Raw genomic sequence first — 16602 nt, 5'->3', positions numbered from 1 at the left:
TGTATATTAAATATATTAAAAAATGTAGTGCTTTCTCAAACGCTGGGTCTTGTTTCTATCTTATGATTAACAAGAATCAATCAAATTAATGAAAGCAGGTGCGGCAGGTACTGAAAGCATTAGCCCAAAGGGTTATCGATCGGTCGGTTGACGTGGTTTTAGGCAAAAGAACAGACGCGTGTGCAGTGAAAATCCAATTCTTATCAAAAACCTAGTGTCACCATCAGAAATACCGCTCCGGTAAAAGGGCCATGTCAACAATGTCGACGCGCCGAAATAAATCCGCGATGGTCGCAACGGTGTTCGTCGGTATGCAACATGAATATTTCATTCGTAGCGTGAAATCCCTGTGAGAAGCTTGCGAATGGACAAATGGCTTCAAGATAGGAAGCTCTGGCTATTTGGTAGCACGCTACCATTGCTACCAAGGAGGTAAACACTGATTACCGATATAGCAATGTTAAACAAAAAACAATGTTAAGCAAAATATACTCTGCACAAATTTATTAGAAAATTATTTTTTTTTATGCATTTTCAATAAGTATCTCGATCTCTTGTTTCGCGAAAATATTCCTATTGTTGTATCCCTCTTAACAGAGATGTTTAATGTAAACATAGAATTTTGGCTTTTTGGTATTTTCTTGATTGCTCCATTAGTCTCAAGAGTTGATGTCTTCAAAGAAGCTTTTAACAATCAGAAAAGATTTTTCGAAAAGATTTAGAAAGTGTAACCTCTTTTTGATACACACCCAAAGTTTATACATATTTCATTACTATACAAATTTTCCATACAAGTTGCGTAACATAGATAATCTGTTACACGTTAATTGTTTAAAACTTTTACTGTAGAGATATTGTTGACAATTTTTAATTATTATTTCTTTAACATTTATTCTAGTTTTATGTAGAGTTCTACGTTATCAGCCGATTATTTTATATATACTTCTCACAGAGTTTCTTATTAGATAAAATTTTTATAAAAATATTTATTTTTTTATTTTTAGTTACAGCTTATGAACAAACTTGACAAATTAATGTTATGTTGCGCACGTTATAATAAGAAAACGAAAATTTTAATTAGATTTATTAGATTGAAGCAGACAACGACATTAATTTTCTTATTGTCTATTAAATTCACAGATAATGCATGCACTAGGGTGCACATTATTTAAAAATGTCATTACTTTCACACCTTGTATCACGTAATATTCACTATAACGTTCGTCCAACAGTTGAGAACATTTTGACCTCTTTCACGGTCACAAAGTATAGACGCTCCTAGGGAACGTAATATTGATTGTCAATAATCAAGAGTTTAACAATAACGTAAAACCATTGCTTTCTTTAACGTACGTGTTAGTACTGTCCGGTATGTTCGCCAACGAGGGTGGCCTGGCAAAAGTACTCCATGAACTCTATTCTTGGATTTTTGTACGTAATTGTTTATATATTCTTTTTCCTCGAAACATTCTTTTCCCTTAAACAATTGTGCTCATCGGATGTTGTTCACTAAATCGAATTCTTTTAAAAAATCTTTTTTAGTCTATTTTAACACGCATAAAATTCGAGTTTAATCACATGTAAATCATTAAAATTACAATCTTATCACAAAAATTATATAATTACTTAGAAAAAAAACGTGACCTATTGACCTTTTGTTGCACAAATTTCTCTGCTAAACATATTTTGTTAAATTTTAATATGTAAAGATATTTAAGATTATTAATTGCAAATCTAAAGTAAAAGTTAAAAAATTAAAAAAAACGTTAAGACAAAATATCGCTAATAAGAGCCATCACTATGTAATTGTGCAAATATTTATTGTGAATAAACATCTAACGTTGCAACATGAACGCAGTTAAATAAGATACAAATGTGTAACGTGAACGCAATAAAAATTACATTATAAGTCCGCAAACGTTTCGATTCACATTTCGAGTCCTCTTCAGTGCTATCCAATCGCGATTATAATAAATAAGTCAAAAATTTGTCGTATGTTCGGGCCAAGATACAAAACTGTACGTAAAACTGTGAGGCATTTAGAATCAAATTCAATCCGGAAACAACAGCTAAATAGACTAAATAGAGAACCAGATTGAATTAAAGTTAAACCGTCACATTGTATATGCGTAAACGCTCTGACTTTGTTGGTGTCAAAAAACAAAGTTAAAAAATTAAAATGCGGATTCAATACGGCATTAAATTAAAAAAATTACCTGTGGCTTCTTTACATACAATATTTTATATTTTATATTGAGTTCTTCTGATTTAAAATTAAAAATCAAAATATAAACATACAAAATGGCGGATTTATATAATTTGAAATTAGATGCAACTTTCGAACCAATTTCTAATTCAACGCCTATTCTCTCGTGTCGCTTGTTTCTCTTCTAAGAGGATCCTAAAGTCGTCTGTTTTACCGACAGAATTGTACAATTTATTCCAATGTCCAACTTTTTATTGCATTTACAGAATTAAAAATCCTCCACAATTAAAGTATAGACGATAACAGTGTGCGGACGTAACAATTTTATACAAAAAATAAAAAAAAAATTTTTAATTGGCGTCTGGCGTGGACTCGTAACAAAATGTGCTTGATATAAAAGTTGTGCTTAATATTAAACCTTGTACGTATAAATCAAGTCAAATCCGCCCACGAGTGAACATTGAGGAACTATACTATGCTTTCAGATTGAGCGTAGGCGTCTTAATAAAAAAGATACACATTGGTAAACATTTCGTGTCTCAAAAAAGCAATCTAAAAACATTTTTGTAATTCTTGGTATGAAATTTAATTCATAAGCTGATATTAATACATAAACTTTAATTCTGGAAAAGGATTTCTAAATCTATAAAAAAAAATACATACAAAATTTTGTTAATGACATGCACAAATAACTCTATATTACCAATCTCGACTAAGTTTGACGAGCAGTTTAGCATCTCCTTCTATAGTAAAAGAAAGAATTAATTAAGACAATTAAGTAGTTTTACTAACAAGGGAACCTCGCAAACCCGAAAATTCTGATTTTAATGAAATTTGGCATAAGTGTAAAAGGAGTAAATACATAAATTTAGAAATTTTTAGTTGGTGCTTATAAACAGTTTAAAGGGTTGAAACCACGCTTTTTTAATAAAAAAAATTTTGCTAATTAAAAAAATTTTTAATAAAATTGACTTTTATGTATCTAACATTTATAAAATAATTATACTATCTTATATCACGTATCGGTCTTTTTTCCCACTTTTCCAAAATTCCACGGTTATTCTTTTCTTATAGTTATTATTTAAAATTTCGTTTTCTGGTTCACAATTCTCATTATCAAGTTCATAATTATCATTATCATTTTCTACAAATTCTTCTTTATCTGTTACAAATTCTATGTCAGGTAAATCCACTTCCCAATAATTTTGAAATTCCAAAGCAGTATCGGTTTGTATAACAAATGCTACATTATCTGTTATAATATTCTGTATCACTTCATATAATTGTATTTCTCTTCCATTTATAGGCATTGAAGAAATATGTGTAATTTGAAATAAAACAATTAATATATAATATTAAGAACATTTGCAACATTTATGTGTAACATTATGCTTTGTTTGACTAAAAATTTAAGCAATTTAACAGAATAATCAAGCACACGTTTATTAATACTGATGTGAAACTGACGCGTAACATCATTAATAAAAATACAAAACTTTTATTAATACATGATTTCTATTTCATATATAATGCATGACCATGACACGACGAATATAAAACATGAATGTGAAATATGTGACATGGACAGAATGAACATGTGAAAACAACGTTTCTACTCTAATATTGCGCAACTGTCACATAAAAAATAATATAAACAGAAATGCAGTTAATATAAATATATAGTATTATAACATAGATAATATACACATAGATGATATAAATAATACATAGTATACGATAATATAATTACTTTATAAATGCTAGATACATAAAAGTCAATTTTATTTGATATTTTTTTAATAAAAAAGTTTTTAATTAAATTTTTTTTTAATAAACAGCGTAGTTAAACAGAGGTATTTATACTGAAATACTTTTGTATAAAACATTTTTTTATATTTTGTTAAATTTACGAAATATATCGAAAAAAGGCAAAAATGTCTCAACCTTTGAAGGATGGTTTTAACCCTTTAAACCATTTTTGAGCATTATTTAAAATTTTCTAAATTGTGTATTGCCCCCCTCTACATTTGTACCGAATTTCACTAAAATTGAAATTTTGATGCAATAAATATTCAACATAGGGAAGGTATAACGGGTAAATATTTAAAGAAAAATTTTTTTTTAATAAATAGCATAATTAAATAGAAGTAATTATGCTGTAAAACTTTTGTATAAAACATTTTTTGATATTTTGTTTAATTTACGAGACATATCGAGAAAAAGCAAAAACCCTCAATTTTTGAAGGGTGGTTTCAACCCTTTAAACCATTTATAAGCACCAACTAAAAATTTCTAAATTCATGTATTTACCCTTTCTACATTTATGCCAAGTTTGATTAAAATCTGAATTTTCGGGTTTGCGAGGTTTCCTTGTAAATATAAGTAATATTTTAAAACAAAATTTTGCAAAGAATCAAATTTTAATTCTAATTTTAATAAAATTTTACATACATATAGGTGTAAAAGGCAAATAGATAAATTTAGAATGGTAAATAAAAGTGGTAAATAAAAAAAGGAAAAATAATTATATATTTATATTATTTATATACCGATATAAAACTTAGAAATATAATAATATAATCAAATATATAAATTAATTGTAAGATATATAAAACTGCAAAGAAACTGGTGGGCCTCGTATATGACTTACTGTGACAACAAGGGGTTAAGAACCAATTCTACGTTTCCTGAATGAAAAGATTTTATTATTAATTCCATCGATAAAGAAAGATGTTAAGTTTTTCGGCTAACATGAATAAGACATGCATACAAATCATACATCATTAAAAAGCTACGTCAGCGGAATCGAATAATATATCACTTATCTTGAGGAAATTAAAGAATATGAAATATCACTTAAAAAATTCTTAGAATTAGACTTAAAAAATAATTAAAACGCGAATCATAATAAATATATACGTACATCTTCAGAAAATATGTGGCACTAATTCACCTTAGAAGTCAAGATATTAAAAAGTAAAACAATGATGATGATGATGATGCTTCTACGAATATTCTAGTACGTGTTTCACTGCGTGTTCTACCAAACAATTAATGAGTGATAAAAAACCTAATACAGAATAATCGTTCGTTTTCAAATCCACGCCTTGAATAACAAATATGTTTATTAAATTGCATGTGTTTAAATAATTAATAAATCTTAATGTCTTATTTAAACATTTTTTAAAATAAATGTGATAATGTTAAACTTATTGTTTTGGTAATAATTTCTCCTATTTTTAGTATTTTTCCAAGATAAGCAATATATGCTGTATATGCTTAAATAGTCCCTAATATGATAACTTATACATCTCGGAACTTTTCCTTGTTAGGTAAAATTTATCTTTCTTATCCTATCATAATAAATCCTTATCATAATAAATTTTTATTAATAATTTAATTACTGTTTTCTGATTTTTAAATATTTAATGTATAAATGTTAAATATTTAAAAAATATTAATATATTATGTGCTCTGTTAGGTATAATAGTTTAGTCAAAGTGTTATATTTTTCTCTTTTCTTAACTTTTCTCTAAAAAAAGAAATGAATAATACGATATTCTATTTTTTACGCTTTAAATGATTTTTTATGATTGTTATATATTTTTTTAAATAAAACGCACTTTTAGAAAAATGCAAAATCAATGTGATAAAAACTATACATTTAACAATTTCAATAATACAAATCTCTTTTTAAAAAATAAAAATAGTAACGTTTGAATTAAAATTATTTACAATATAATTACAATTTTTAATGTACATTTATGAATTTAGCTACTTAACGAAACATACGTTTTAACAATTTTTCGTGTCCATCTCTAACGTACACATAACCTGGTCGGACTTGGTCAAAGTTTTCTATTCTGTTTGTCGATTTACATTCAAGACATATATATCCGAATGCGGTACTTAACTTTCAAGTGTGATTCGTGCGGTTTACGTCAGAAATTATGTCACGTATGCGCGCGAGCGCATCGACACGATGAACGACGTGAGGTTTGCAAATTATCGACAATGCATACCACAGTGGTAAGAAACTTTTAATTCGGCTAACTCTTTAGACTCAAATCAAATAAAAGTAGATATTGGATAAGTAAATATATAGCCATTAATAAAATTTAATATTAGCAGTATTAAATTGATCACTAGTGATTAATTACTTTTTTTTCATTAAAAGTTAAGAGCACTAACAGGGTTTTTATTTTCAAAGTAATTAATCACTGTCCAATGTAATATTGTTAATTTAAACTTTTTATAAAGTAGTTACACTATACGTAATTCCAGGGTTGGGAAAGTTACTTTTTAAAAGTAACTCGTTACCGTGTTACCGTTACTCGTTGCCAGTCGTAAAAAGTAATGCATTACCGTTACTTTAAACATAACAAAAAATCGTTACTTTTCGTTACTTTTTTCTTAATGATAAGACAGATTTATAAAATAGGATACTAAAACGTACAGAATATTAAATTGGAAGATAATTTATCTTTAAATATTTTTATATATTTCCAGTACATATCTATATTACATATTACATTTTTTATATACTTTGTACACTTTAAACGTTTATTTCATATACCTATTATCTAGATAGCACAAAGAATCTAAAATAATTCTTTTAGTAATTTTTTTTGTCACCAATTATGAATTCTTCTTTAGATGCAAAAAGAAATCTTTTTCTAAGATGAATTCCTTTTTTAGATGCAAAAAATTCTTTTTCTCTCCTGTTCTCTAGTCTTCTTGCTTTCTACCAGACAGCAAAAGTATTTCCACGTTTATGTACCGGCCATATATCTAAAAGTAACGATAAAAGTAACTGCGTTTCGTTGCTTGTTACGGAAGAAAATATAACGTTATTTTTTCGTTATTAAAAAAGAAAAGTAACGGCGTTACCAAATCGTTACAGAAAAAAAGTAACAGTAACGGTAACACGTAACAAATAACGCGTTACTTCCCAACCCTGCGTAATTCTATAGAGAAATCATTCAATTGTACTAGTTTGTGAAATAATTAATAGAATCGATATCGTTGTCGGTTAAGTGTAAGTGTTAAATGTTAAAGAGCACATTCATTTCATCGAACAATTTTTTCTCATTTTTCACGGAATTCTTCAATCTCATAGTAATCTCGAATCCTATTACACAGCAATACATTATATACGACTCTTTCCAATTTTTATTATCTTCCCGTGGATTGTTTGATTGATAGCAGCGATCGCAATATCAGTGTATTATGAGTACATGAATCGAAACATTGGTATATATATCACGCTACTTTAGAGGATTATTATTTCGTTTCGGTATTGCAATCGCTTGACCAGTAGTCCACCTACGCCTGCGCTAACGTAAATTCGAATAAAGCACAAAACTCGTGGGGTAGCTTGACCCTTGGTCACCCATTGGAACAGAGACAGTCCAGTCGGTACCGTACATCGCGATACTATGCTCTTTACGCAACAACTGACGTCGTTACCATGCCTTGCCAAGTATAAAAAGTGGGTATTTAAAACTAGACAATTTAGTGCTCTGTGTTTATAAAAACTACAATTATATAAAACACTCGTAACCGATATTCACAATCCATTTTTTACGAGATTTAAAAATAGTAAAATGAAGAAATCTCAACAATTTTCTAAACACAAGGATTTAATAAAATTTTACTGTACGAATATATCTTGATCATACAATTGCAATGATGAAATTGATTAAATTAATATTTGATTATAATAATACAAAAATTATATATAATACGTTATACTGTTAGTTTAGAATAAATAACATGTGAAATATACGTTTCCTACACGCGTTACATGAAACATTATTTTTACTAATAATTTGAAAAATTATTGACTTAACATTAAATCATTCAGAGGTAATGGTAAAATTTTAATTTTTACAAATTATTGATTTATATATAAGTTGTCGCCTTTTCTGATACTTGCAAAAGAAATTTCATCAAAGTCCACTAGTAATTCAAAGAAAAATAATTTTGTCTCACAGGTCTCGAGCGCCGAGCAAAGCCATGGAGCGTTACGAACGTCTGGCGCGTCTCGGCGAGGGTAGCTACGGCGTCGTCTTCCAATGTAGGGATCGACAAACTGGAAATTTGGTAGCTGTAAAAAAGTTTCAACAAACCGAAGATGACCCCCTAATACGTAAGATTGCACTACGCGAGATACGTCTTCTAAAGGTCAGTTTTTTCGTTTATTTTCGGTTATCTTTTTTTCTCAATTGTCCTCAAGTTTTTGTTTATAACTTTTTTGAGCTAGAGAAAATTATTCGAAAGTCGGTGAATACTTTGCGTATAATTTTTATTACAAATATAAAAAAAAAAAAGATGATAAGAATCGCTAACATGGCGCTCTCGAAGCTTTCTGATTCGATCGATTTGTGGTATAACTAAGTTTGCCGAGGGTCGTATTCTTAAAGGTGAATGACCTCCGGAACGTACATTCGTGATTGCTTTCCATCTATACAGGACGATGATGATGTGATGAAATTTTGGCCTTTTGTACCTAATATTCATATTCTATACATAGAATATACGTTAGATACATTGATCGTCAAAATTCTTCCATTTTTCTTCCTATATATAATTTTCGTTCCTTATTTTTAAAAATGTATATTGTACGCAAATATCAAAATAAAATTAACAAATACATTTAATGTCTACTGACATACTTGATGAAATTTCTTTTGTCGTTTCTGTTTTTTTTTTCTGCCAACCGTAGTCTGCGAAAGAATTAAAGTAGCATATTAAAGTACTCGAAACGAGGAAGTGACGTTCTTATTTACACGATAAGAAGCTCGCACAGGTGCAATAATGGCTGCGAGAAGTAGCCAACGGTCAATACGGGGCAGCGGTCAATATCTTAGCGTGTTACGGTCTTACCGACCTAACATTATCATTACAATCAGCGGGTTTACCATCAAACGTATGCACATTCAAATGAGCCCTCTTACTGCCACATTTTGACATTTTCCTTCAAGGCTATTCCTTATTTAGTAGATAAGTATACTGTATTACGAAGACGTCTTCTGAAAATGAACAGTATGCGCTAAAATTCCTTCGCGGTATTTTATTCGCAAGGCATTACAAAATTATAAAAACTTTAGAATTATATTAAGAGATTAAAAGTAAAAGAGAAAAATTGTCAAAAGAAATGCACGTTTAAAAATGCTGATGTTCGTTTCGTTCGTCACAAATTCTTCTATAGAAATAATTCATGTAATTAAAACTACTGTATACAAAATAAAAATAAGTTCTCTTTCCTTTTTCCTTAATATTCCTATAGAATCTCAAGCATCCAAACTTGGTCAATCTTCTGGAGGTGTTCAGACGGAAGAGAAAATTACATTTAGTATTTGAATATTGCGAAAACACTCTTCTGAATGAAATGGAAAAGTATCCTAGTGGTTGCCCGGATCTCACTACGAGGCAGATTACTTGGCAGATTCTGCAAGGTGTCGCTTATTGCCACCGTCTTGGATGCGTTCACAGAGATGTGAAGCCAGAAAACATTCTCATCACCGCCGAAGGCGTGGTAAAATTGTGCGATTTTGGGTTCGCGCGTATGCTCAGTCCTGGGGAGAACTATACGGAATATGTCGCAACCAGATGGTACAGGGCACCCGAATTGTTGGTAAATACACAGTTAGAAAATTTTCGACTTTGTAACAAAAATAATAGCAGTTTTATTAATTGCATGTGGATAGTAACTAATCACAAATGGTACCATGTCTAATCGTTTCCATCAAGTTTCAACGTTTGAACATAAACGCGACTTGACTAATCAAATAACTTTTATCGATATGTTACGTAATGATAAGCAACAGTTTTTTTCTTCAGTAAATTTTATATCTTCTTTTTTCGCAGAAAATAGTATGTTACTAGTACGTATACTAAATTTTTAAAAGCTTTCTTTTATTAATATAAAAAATAATATTGTACAATTAAAAATTTTATTTACAAAAATAAATTTGTCTTTATTCAAATTTTATGATTCTATGATTCCTTGTTCAAATAATAATACGTATCATGTTGCTTATTTAAAAAAGCAAGACAAAACTTTTGTGCAAAAATTTTCAATTTTAAATAAGATTAAAAGATTGGTTGCTTTTTATTATAGAGATATATTGAATTATAGAGTAGAATTACGGCAGATATATAACGGGTGGATTATGGGTTGATTTTCGGAACAGGTCGGGGACACGCAATACGGCACTCCGGTCGATGTGTGGGCAATTGGATGTGTGTTTGCTGAATTAATACGGGGCGAAGCCTTATGGCCAGGAAAATCCGATGTAGATCAGTTGTACCTAATTAGAAGGACGCTGGGCGATCTCTTACCGAGACACATGGTTATCTTTCAACAGAACGAATTCTTTCACGGTATTACTCTTCCAACACCGCAAACACTTACGCCTCTTGAAGATGCTTTACCCCGTGGAAATGGCAACGCTTTACAGGTACACGAATCAACAAAACGCTTTGAATTTAAAACGTAAAGTATTTTATTATAAATCTCTATGTAATAATTATTGTATCACTCTCTTGTTAACAGCTGGATTTCCTGAAGAAGTGTTTGGATAAAGATCCAAATGAAAGGTGGACGTGCGAACAGTTGTTGCGGCATTCTTATTTTGACAATTTTCATTTTAAAGTACCGGATGTCGAGTCGGAAGAGTTTGAGAAACTTAAAAAATATCGAGAACGTTCTAGGGTAAATTTAACACTCAAACAATAATACGTCAAAAAATAGGAAAACAACAAGAAATAGCAAGACAATAACAAAACATTATTTTTATCCAACAAGAGTAATCTAAGAACATATGTAAATTATGTATGCGACATATAATTATACGTTATGTTTCCAGAATACCAATTATAGTCAAATGGTACTACCCCAACTACCCAAGGCTGGTCCTTCTGTTCATAGCCAAAGTGAAAATCGGCCGAAGAGCTCCTCTGTACATCAACAAAACTTTGACCATCTACCTACTATAAGAGGTTAATTAATCTCCTCTGTGATTGTACATATATTTTCCTAAGCTTTTTGAGAATATTCACGTTAATTTATAGAATTCTATGAAAATGATTGTTATTATTTTATTTATATTAGCACTTTTTTTTCTATAGAATTTTCTTTAAACTTTTATTTTTACATAGAGAAGAATAAACGCGTGCAATTCATATGTATATCTCTCTTACAATAAAAGTTTTATATAAAATATGTATAAATGCTTAATTTTAATACACAACATTCTACAAGCAACAGACACTGTTTTTTAAGTACAATAAATTATTGTAAATTCCAAAGTTACTTTACAAAAAAGTAACATTGCCACCATCTTATTCTAAATTTTTAGAATAAAACGAAAATGTTACTGCGCATAGAATAACACATAATAGTAATTTTTCCTAATCATATTAAAAAAATTTTTTGATATATACAATCTATATAAAATATGTATATCTTTACATATTTTAATTATTATAAAGATACATATTTTAATAATGCTAAAATTTATTATAGTAATATAAATTAGTCCTCTATAGATAATCATTTTTAGTTACTCTGTAGACAATCTGACTTTTTATCTGGGTTAAATTTTTTTACTATTCTAAACTTTAAAAAATCTAGAAAAATTCAGGGTTACTTTTCAACTTTACTACATAGCAAATAACTGTTTAATTCAAATGTTAAAACCTTTATTTAATAAAACTTTAAATTTAAATAGAGTATACATTTGACAGGGTTGGGAACGTTACTTCATAAAGTAACGCGTTACCATTACTGTTATTTTTTAAAAAAGTAACGCATTACCGTTATCGTTACTTTTATAAAAAGTAACTCGTTATTCATTATTAAAAAAGTAACGATCGTTACTTTTTTGTTACTTTATTGTCTTTATTAAAATTAATATTTATTGCTAGTACTGAAAATCTATACATTACACATCGAGTCTAACTAATAGCGAATTCGGTTGCTTGCATTAGTGCGCACTGAGTGTATATTAAGGCTTGTTTATAGTCAATTTTTATATTTAATAATCATCTTAAATTCTTCTTAAAATACTTCTTAACATTTTATTTCAGTAAAATGATCTATACAACATCCATAGAATTATTTTTTTGGTTAAATAGTTTCTGAACATGTATTCTTAAATATAAATACTGATGTCAGGGATCATACTCTCTATTTTTTTTATTATAGAAGAAAAAGAGGAAAATCTTAATGAAAAAAGGGGAGATTTCTGATGAAATAAGGGGAATTTTAATTGATAAAAAACAATTATATATAACGTAATGTTATTATTCTTTAATAAAAATAATCATTAAAAAACAAATTTTTTCAAACAAATTAAATTCTTTCTGTGTGATGTATTATACATATACACGCACGCTCAACTTAATATCTTATAAACTTATATAATATCTTACAAACTTACATAAATTAATAAAAGATCCAATGTTATCGCAGTAAAATAATTAATACAATTGTTTTATTTTATCGCATTTGGATATTGCTTATTTTTTACTACTAAATGGGTCACTGACATTCTCACTAGCTTTAAATTTTTTATTAACTGTATTCTCTCTCAATAAGTTGAGATTTCCGTTTTTAAACTTTTCCTCTTAATTTTTCAACTCTAACTCTTTGTTCTTTCTCTTTATTTCAAAGATTTTCTAAACTCCCTATTAATTCTTGTAAAACTATTTTATTTGTGACGGACTTAGCTGAATTTTTCAGTAATGTTTGCATTTGTTCGGATTCTTCGATAGTTTCTTTATACGCTTTCTCTTCAGATATTAACTGAGATTTTAAGGATTTTATGCTTTTCATTTCCATTTTTACATTTTCTAATATAGATAATAATTCCTTTTTCTTACTTTCTTCCTCGTCTGCTTCTTGTTTTTTCTTTTTTTCTGCATTTCTTTTCTGCTCATCTAAGTAAGCGTAATATGAACAACGTGCATTTCGTTCAAGTTTTATAAAAGTTTATCTGTTATCGATACTTTGTAAGGCATAGAATTAAATCCTTTTAATCCATCAATTATTGAAAATCTGGCATTAAATGTATTTTCATTCATATTTATTTTAATAATATTTGGATGATGTTTTTCCAAAAAGTTATCACATCACACGATATGTGCAAGCGTAGCCTGCGACGACAAAATATAGACCAACATCTGTGATTGGTTAGTGTCAATAGGCGCGCTCAACAAAACATACTGCGAGTAGTCAAACGTGATTGGCTCTTACTATTAAAGCAACAAATCAACGTCAATTTTTAATAAGACAATGGGCGCGTTCAGCAGATGAAGCGGATCGGTGATTCTTTACTACGATTGGTTTCTGCTTTTAAATCCAACGAAGAACTAAAGGCAAGAACCAATCATATTAGAGAATCACTGAGCGCTCACTAATCTGCTTCGTCTGCTGAACGCGCCCGTTAACTCACCAGTTGTTAAAATAAACGCAACTATTTACAAAATTTAAAACTTTAAGCCCGTTAAGACACTAAAACTTTATATGTCATGTCAAAAATAGGGGAAATAGAGGAGGATTGTGAGATTTAGTGTAAAAAAGAGAACAGTAATGAAAAAAGAGGAAAAAGAGGAAAGAGTACGATTCCTGTGATGTAAAGTATGTAAACAAGCCTTAGTGCGCACTCAGTGCGCACTAGTGCAAACAACCGAATTCGCTATAACTCTTTGCAACGACAAAGGAATAATAGAGACTTTGTATTACATATATTTATTATATACATATATATATATATATATACTTAGCACCAAAATTAGCATAACAAAAATTTATACCAAAATTTCACTCAACTTCAAATAATCGTAACTTCACGAAAATTTATCGTACTAGAAAGTTTTTTTCTTCATTTTTCTCGTAAAGAATTATCGTAAAATATAAACTTTTCCATACAAATTAAAAAAAATTGAAGTTTATACGATATTTTTTGGTGAAGTTATTATATATCAAACTTATTTGTGCATTTTAGTCTGTTTATGGCTGTCGCCATTTCTCAAGTTGCCGAAAAGGGAAAAAAGAGGATCAAAATCTGATTTTAATTTTAAGTAGTTTGATTTTAAGCTTTTTAAAGTAGAGACTTCAAGCTTTAAATTGGAAAAAAAAAACTTTCCAATACAATAAGTTTTCGCGAAGTTACGATTATTTAAAATAGAGTGAAATTTTGGTATAAATTTTTGTTATGTTAATTTTGTTGCTCAGTATATTAACCCTTCGCATACACACTTATTTTTTCAACACACTGTGTTGCTACCCGTGGCAATTTTCAAACAGCTGTATCTTTTAAAATATGTATTTATGCTAAAATTTTTTAAAAATTAATTAACTTTAATATTTATAGAAAGTATTTACACATTTTTAGTATTAAAATTTACGAAATTTCATATTTTAAAAAATTATTATATTTTGCGACTAAAAAAAATTAGTTTTTCCAGTTTTTGCAGTTTTTGAGTTTTTTTCTATTTATTACGGTACTTAAAAGATACAGAGAGCTAAATTTTTATTTATGAGTGGTAACCACCTAGTATGTAAGGATTAATATTAATATAGATATATACTTTTCTAATTGCACGTATAATCATTAATATCACATTAATATCACATTAATCTAATAAAAAAAGTCTTTTAAAACTTATATGCAATTTAACACGTAAAAAAGTAAAAAGCATCGTAAACATCAAACTTTAGGACACATTCAGACCTTGACAAAAATAAATAAAAAAACAGAAAAACAGAAACCAATCAGAATTCGTATTAATAATAACTAGTAGAAAACTTTTTGTTGTACAGCTTATTACTAACGCAAGTTCTAATGTTGGTTTCTATCTTTCTGCTTTTTATTTTTCTATCAATGCCTGTGTCTTTCTCATTTTATCTAAAGCACGCGAAAAAAGTAACGATTGTTACCAAAAATAAATAACGGTAACGGAGTTACAAGTAGTGCTATTTCCCAACCCTGATATTTGATAGTTTGATATTTGAGAGTAAAATTAAGTTTGTGTATCAAAAAGGATTTGCATATAGAACATAGAGAACAAAATTAAAATGTTTCTAAAATATAGTTTCTATCAATAAACTAAGAAGAAAATTTATTTCAATACTTGAAGCTTTCAGCACTCATTAGAATTCATTAGAATTCTAATTTCTATATATATTTATATATATTAATAGTATTAATATATATAATATTCTATATATATTAATAGTACATTAAATTTATATTATATTGTGAAACTGTGGTACCCACAAAAATTTTGGAGGAAACAAAAAATATAAGACATATATGTAAATATAAAACAGATTTGTTTCGCCATAATTCGAGTGTAATTTTAAAAGATAAACATTATGTTATTAACGATAACAAATTAAGACTTATATACATTACATTATTATGTCGTAAATTTCTTGTATAACCTAACCATTGGATGATCATGTCTGTCGGATAATGGAACATAACGCTGTTGCAAGGTAAACCAACCTATGTGGAGTCCTATAATTAATGGTACTATGATGAAGTAGGTGCCATTTCTGTGCAGAAATGACCGTTTCATAACAGGTGACTGCATTTTTCGTCTTTTTTCTAAATCAGATATAGTCAAATTCAACAGAGTATTGTTAATACTAGTTTCAGGTCTGCTATACAGCATATATCTAAAACATAAAGAAACGTATAGTAAATATACAAGATATCTAAAACTGTATTAGTCAAATTGTTATTAAAAAATCGATTTTATTTTTCACAAAATACATTCATAATAAAATTTAAAAATATTTGCAATAATAGGTTACAAAAATGTCTAATAAACACAGAAAAAAGAAAGTAAAATATAATTAACAATATATCTTTAATAAAACGTAGAGATATAAATAAATTTACGATACATACGATTGGATAACCTATTGGCAAAACATTCAAGATGGTAGATCCATCTTGGGGGTACAAATCGATTATTTTCAAGTAATTTTTGATTTTTTTTTGTAATAAAGTCCTTTGAACAATTCAATAATTTATTACGTTCATTATACATACGTTCATTTTTTTCTTGATCAATTCTTATCTATTGAATCTCTGTTATTTATAAACACAATTTCTCAATCAGCGCTTTCATACGCGTATTAAGTTTGGTGCGCACCAAAGCCTTAGTACAGGCGCGTTTACATCGAATGTACTAAGCAGGCTCTTTCAGGCATATAGACCTATGGCACAGTTTAGCTATGCTCTAGTTTACACCGAGCACTTGGTACGCGTATCAAATAGTGAATTTAAGCTGATCAGCCAATGATTAAACACATTCACTAGTTATTAACTATTTGATACGCGTACCAAGTGCTCGGTGTAAACTAGGGGTCTAAC

At 28.7% G+C, this 16602-nt stretch overlaps 1 protein-coding gene and 1 long non-coding RNA gene across 4 annotated transcripts; one reads left to right on the top strand and one right to left on the bottom strand.

Annotated features, from left to right (window-relative positions):
- Nucleotides 1-137: 137 nt before the first annotated feature.
- On the top strand, nucleotides 138-11435 carry LOC105829632 (cyclin-dependent kinase-like 4). Of its 3 annotated transcripts, none has more exons than XM_012668646.3 (6): nucleotides 138-432; nucleotides 8203-8392; nucleotides 9498-9845; nucleotides 10405-10671; nucleotides 10767-10925; nucleotides 11080-11435. In XM_012668646.3, the coding sequence occupies exons 1-6, from the start codon at nucleotides 365-367 to the stop codon at nucleotides 11215-11217; spliced, it is 1170 nt and encodes a 389-aa protein (XP_012524100.1). In that variant the 5' UTR covers nucleotides 138-364; the 3' UTR covers nucleotides 11218-11435. The 3 variants fall into 3 exon arrangements, with proteins under 3 accessions (XP_012524100.1, XP_012524102.1, XP_012524101.1); XM_012668648.3 differs by lacking the exon at nucleotides 138-432 and adding an exon at nucleotides 499-1431; XM_012668647.3 differs by lacking the exon at nucleotides 138-432 and adding an exon at nucleotides 7210-7697.
- Nucleotides 11436-15320: 3885 nt separating this feature from the next.
- On the bottom strand, nucleotides 15321-16464 carry LOC105840989. Its single transcript, XR_001139426.3, has 2 exons — nucleotides 16135-16464; nucleotides 15321-15899 (listed from the first exon to the last, which is right to left on the bottom strand). It is a non-coding gene; the product is annotated as an uncharacterized LOC105840989 (long non-coding RNA).
- Nucleotides 16465-16602: the final 138 nt, after the last annotated feature.

This window comes from Monomorium pharaonis, chromosome 3 (genome assembly GCF_013373865.1).
Source record: "Monomorium pharaonis isolate MP-MQ-018 chromosome 3, ASM1337386v2, whole genome shotgun sequence".
In the NCBI taxonomy this organism is placed as follows: domain Eukaryota; kingdom Metazoa; phylum Arthropoda; class Insecta; order Hymenoptera; family Formicidae; genus Monomorium; species Monomorium pharaonis.
The sequence above is the reverse complement of the archived record's forward strand: the minus strand, read 5'-3'. Positions and strand labels throughout refer to the sequence as shown.